This window comes from Sinocyclocheilus anshuiensis, unplaced genomic scaffold, assembly GCF_001515605.1.
Source record: "Sinocyclocheilus anshuiensis isolate Anshui unplaced genomic scaffold, SAMN03320099.WGS_v1.1 scaffold997, whole genome shotgun sequence".
Taxonomy (NCBI): domain Eukaryota; kingdom Metazoa; phylum Chordata; class Actinopteri; order Cypriniformes; family Cyprinidae; genus Sinocyclocheilus; species Sinocyclocheilus anshuiensis.
In genome coordinates this window covers 1039792-1045036 of record NW_015555715.1, presented here as the reverse complement: position 1 = coordinate 1045036, position 5245 = coordinate 1039792, and the positions used below count along the sequence as shown (strand labels likewise).

The following is a 5245-nucleotide window of genomic DNA, read 5'->3' as shown; positions in this document are numbered from 1 at the left end:
CATGCAACGTGTTTACAAAAAGCCCTACATAGGCTGTTGCAACTGCTATCAAGTTTTTCAGTGAGCTTTCTGTCCAAAGCACGTGAATATGAGGCGGGCGATCGAGTGTCTGTTGCTAATCATCTAGTTGTAACATTCTAACACTGCATCACTTCACACTGGACATGCTTGTCCATGTATTGTTAATGGTGCAACGGTGCTCTGGGGAAGGGTTTCATAACCCGGGTAAAAAGCAGTGCTAACCCTGCTTCTATATTGCAAGTGTGAAATGTTCCTTTACCCGGCTTTAAAAGCTGACAATAACCTGGGGTGAAAAGTCTTATTCTGTATGAACTTAACTTTTTTTTACTATGCTTTTACGTTGGTTTTGAGCAGATAGGAACCATATTTAACCAGGCCATAGTTACTACATTTATTCTGCAAATCAACTCTTTGGGTTCATCTACATATTTGTTTGAAGGGTTCATCCGAACCAGAGGATTTCCTTATTGAAGTGTCTCCAGGCACCTATTCCATCACAGCAGCAATGCAGGACACAAAGCCACAGTCGAAAACTGTCCGCATCAATGTAGGAGAAAGCATGAACCTTGCATTCAAACTCTGAACTTCACCTGTATATTATATGTGTGAAATTCAGTGCCTTAATTGAGGACTTGAGGACTTGCACAATTGTAAATGCACTGACTTTGATTTTTTGGAGTATTCATAAGTGTTGTTGTTTAATACTCAGGAATATTTATACATTTTTTATAGTAATCATGAATTTATATTGAGCCATAGAAGCCATAATGAGATTCTACCGCATTACATTTTGCTTTGTTTATTCTTTAAAGTTTTAATAAAGTTTTGCATGATTTTACATAATAGTCTTTTGTATTTAATTAATACACCAACCATAGGATGTTTGATTTACAAACAAATATCATCTCTGGGGAAAAAAATCAGCAAAAGCTCACTGGCGATACTCATAACATTCTGAACTTTGGCTGTGGAACTATCAGTTTAGTTGGCCTTGTGCTGATCCAAATATTTCCTTCATATTAACTCCTCGTTTTGGTGAATCAGGAACCAGCTTAAATAAAGAGCTGTGATTGGTCATCATAGCGTTATCTGTAGAGCTCCCAGAATTCCCAGTGTCTTTAGGCCAAGAATGGCTGACATTTGGAGACCTGACTGCTCTTCCTGAAATACCAAGAACACTTAGTGAGTCAGTACAAATTAAATATTTTTTGTAAGACAAAGAAAGCCTTTTTTCCAGCACTTGAATTTAGACCAAATGATTCTAAATTATGTTTAGTTCGCCTGCACACTTTTGTACCATGTACACTACTGTTCAAAAGTTTGTGGTCAGTATGATTATGATCGGATGATAATGATTTTTAATCATTATTTAAACATACAGTAAAAACAGTGCTGATTTGGTGCTCAAAAATTTCTTATCAATGTTGAAATCCGCTGACGTGCTTAATAATTTGATAAAATATTTTGATACTTTTTTCAGGACTAAGAACAGCATTATTTGAAATAGAAATCTTTTGCAACATTATGTCTTTACTGTAACTTTTAATCAATTTAATGCATCCTTTCCGAATAAAAATATTAATTACTTTCAACAAACAAACAAACAAAAACATGCTGACCCCAAACATTTTATATATGGTCCAAAAAACTGTGTCAGTTCATAAGTGTTTTTATTGTATTGTATTTGCCCATTTTGACAGCTATATTGTAAATATTTTGTCATTACCTGGTTTCTTGTGCTGTGGTTCTGCAGAACCCCTTTTCCAGTATCTCCAGGCCGGTCTGGTCTCAGGTTGAGTGTATGGCTTTCTCAGGCAGGAAATCTCTGTGTTTATTGATCGGCTCACCAGTTCTGAAGTTCTTGAAGGCCTGTGTTTTTCAGCTGCAGTATCCTCCTCATTCTCATCTGAGTCACAGGTTGATGATGAGGAACATGAAGGCACTTGTGTCTGTTGAGAGCTCTGTAGTTCTTTCAGTTGGAGATCAAATTTCCTCTCCAGCTCATCTCTCCTTTGGTTATTCAGTAGTGGAGATGACATGAACATTGACCAGCATCTCTTGACTGGACAGTGGCATGGTGGAATGGAGGGCAGACTGAGGTGGTTGCACTGGTGACATGGCAATTCAAAACAATTCATGGTGCCGCAGTGGGAGACCCTGTAGCAACATGGCCGAGATGAATAATGCTGGAGGTCTTTGATAATTTGCTCACGATGAGAGGCTGGAATCCATACTGAGAGCTGTTTGGGAACATGAATTGTCATCCCGTTCCAGAAGAGAACCTGGAGTCCCAAAAGACCTTCGTCACCTTTAATGAGACAACAGATCTGAGCCATTTCCCCTAGGTTTATTCAGTAACTCATATCAATCATATGATGCTCAAAAAGTATTGGTTCAAAATTTGTATATACATCTTACTTTTAAGTGGATCTCTTAGCTCCATACCGGAGATGACTCTTCCAGGCCCATATCGTCTCATGTCTGGCTCCCATGGTGCCAGAACAGTGTCTCCTGGTACTATACTGTGCCTATGTGCACTGGCTAGACTAACCATATCAGGCTGGCAAATTGGCTGAACTGTATTTAATGTGTCCATAAATGTATTTCCTTTAGGTCCAAACTTATCAAACTCCACCGTATAAAGATTTCCTCTGCCCTAGAGACAGAATTTTTAAAAATGTTTAATAAATTGTGATCTGGATTTGAATATAAAAAAAAAAATCAGTTTTATTTTGAAGTGCTGACTATATTTAAAGATAAACTTTCTAAAAATTGGGGTCAGTAATTTTTTTTTTTTTTTAAAGAAATTAATTATTTAGGAAGAATGCATTAAATTGATCAAAAGTGACAGTAAAGACATTTTTATGCTACAATAGTTTTTATATCAAGTAAACGCTGTTTTTTTTTTTTACCTTGCCATTCATTAAAGAAAACAAATCCTGAAAAAAAGTATGTTTCCACAAAAATAAGTGTTTTCAACATTAATAATAAATGTTTCTTGAATCTCGAATCAGATTATTTTAATGATTTCTGAAGGATCATTTGAAACCGAAGAATGGGGTAATAGCTGCTGAAAATTCAGCTTTGCCACCACAGCAATACATTTTCATACATATTAAATTAGAAAAGTTATTTTATATGAAATTACATTTCACAGCATTACTGTTTTTACTGTATTTTTTTAATCAAATAAATGCAGCCTTGCTGAACATAAAAGGCTTTTTATAGAAACAAACAAACAAACAAAAAAATCTTACAGACCCCCCTATTGACCAAGAGTGTTCATGATGATGTTCTTTATATTTACAATACCTGATGTATGATTGTCCCCAGGTAGTAAAACCCGTCTATCTCTCTCCTGGCTAACACACGGCAGCCAGGAAAAAGCTCAGCACCTCGCATTACCCTAGCAGATACACATGATACTGTACTAAAAGGATTCATAGGGGAACACCTGCAAAGAAATATATATATATATATAAATAATATCCCACAATGTAATTATTTCTTGCCTTTTGTCTGTCTTACTTTCTCTCTTTCCAATTAGAAATTAAATAAAAAAAACATACCAGTACGGTAAGGAACAGACACAGCTTGTGCAGTTGTAGAATGGGACCTGATTGAAGTCCACTGAACGACATGGGTCCTCTGAGTCTGATGACTTTTCAATCAAGCCATCCGTTGAATGCAACAAACTGAGCTGTTTCATTTTAAAACATTAAATGGCAAAAAAATAAAAAATAATCCGATTAACAAAGGATAAACAGTGTAAGTGGTGGACACCATACAAACATTCAACATTTTACCTGGTCCACATTGCCAGCTGAGTTGAGCGTCATGACGTAACAGCTTCCTCTAGTGGTGGAAGTGATGCACTGCAAGAAGTCTGATATGTCAGTGTTCATGGGAGTCTTGTCAGATATGTAAAATGTATTCACAGGGCGCATCACCAGGGTTGATAATGAAGCTAGACATTGTGGTGGGTTGTCTGGGAGACCGCTGGTCACTAAATGGACAGACTGACAGACAGGGTCAGAGAATGCTAAGGCCAGTGCTGAGTGGAGGTCTCTGCCAGGACTTGTCTGTAATGTGTGGATCCAGCTCAATGCTTCATAGACTACATCAGGGGTGCCGGGCATCATGTGAGAAGACCATGCTGTTGACTAGTAAAATATAAATTGATTTTAAACAAGAAATAAATATTTGTTTATTGAAAAACATAGCCTAGCCCTGCTATGGACTGACAACCCATCCAGGGTTTTCACTCAGAATAAGCAGTTTGTAAAATGGATGGATGGTTGGACAACACTGGCCTTTTACAGGCACACCTAGAGTATTCCTATTGAATTTGATATAACTTTTGAATTTAATAAACAACAACTTAAGATGAAAAAAAAGTAGTTTCTATCATATTGTATTTAAAACTAGTTTTTTTTATATATATATATAAACCAAACATGCAGTATCATCAATATTGGAGACAATAATACTGCATGGACAAGTATATATTTTTTTTGAATAAAGTGATTAATTGTAAATTTACCTTGTATGAAAAGCTGATAATGTTGAAGAGCGAGTCTCTGAGTGAAGCTTTAGTAATCAATGTTTGAATGATAAGATTCTTCACTGGTCCCAAACAGCCATTCATTCCCACAGAGGAGTCCAGAACGAAGGTGACATTTCTGCCTTTACCCATGAACAAGGGAAGGACACTTTGGCTGTGAGATACCTGAAGACTTGATGACATCGTCAAGTCTGACAGAATAATCTGCAACGCATTAGAATTTGCTCAGTTGTAGTTGACTTAAAGACCAATCTGACTAGCTTCTGGTAACACAAATAGCTTTTTTTCACATCTTTTCGGATAGAAAGCAAATGTAAAAATGAAAATACAAATAAAAACAAACAAAAAGTATTCATACCGTTCTTGATTCCTAAAACACACTTGAAAACTGTAGCAATTTTTGTAAGGTCCCTAGTAATGATCCACTCTCTACTGTGTACTGAGGTTGCCATAGTGAGCCACTGTCCAGCCTTAAACTTGTCATTGCATCCATCTAGTGGTGGCAGAGAGCATCTGATGTGCACTTGGGAACAGGTTTTAAAGGGATAGTTCACAACAATAATCTGTCATAATTTACTCCCTCTCAAGTTATTTCAAACCTGTATGAATTTCTTTCTTCGGCTGAACACAGACAACATATTTTGAAGAATGTGGGTAATC

At 36.6% G+C, this 5245-nt stretch overlaps 1 protein-coding gene across 1 annotated transcript; it reads right to left on the bottom strand.

The window, feature by feature from the left end:
• Positions 1 to 854: 854 nt before the first annotated feature.
• Positions 855 to 4768, bottom strand: LOC107672206 (uncharacterized). Its single transcript, XM_016465299.1, has 7 exons — positions 4565 to 4768; positions 3828 to 4184; positions 3591 to 3721; positions 3334 to 3475; positions 2440 to 2677; positions 1748 to 2329; positions 855 to 1182 (listed from the first exon to the last, which is right to left on the bottom strand). Exons 1-7 carry the CDS (start codon positions 4766 to 4768, stop codon positions 998 to 1000), a joined length of 1839 nt encoding a protein of 612 aa, XP_016320785.1. The 3' UTR covers positions 855 to 997.
• Between the last annotated feature and the right edge of the window lie 477 nt (positions 4769 to 5245).

Excerpts from the sequence above, each read along its gene's own strand:
- LOC107672206 (XM_016465299.1), bottom strand. The coding sequence starts at position 4,768 with ATGTCATCAAGTCTTCAGGTATCTCACAGCCAAAGTGTCCTTCCCTTG. Across the intron at positions 3,722-3,827 it reads CAGCTGGCAATGTGGACCAG|CTCAGTTTGTTGCATTCAAC; the intron begins GTAAAATGTTGA and ends AAAATGAAACAG. Across the intron at positions 2,678-3,333 it reads TGGGGACAATCATACATCAG|GGCAGAGGAAATCTTTATAC; the intron begins GTATTGTAAATA and ends TTCTGTCTCTAG.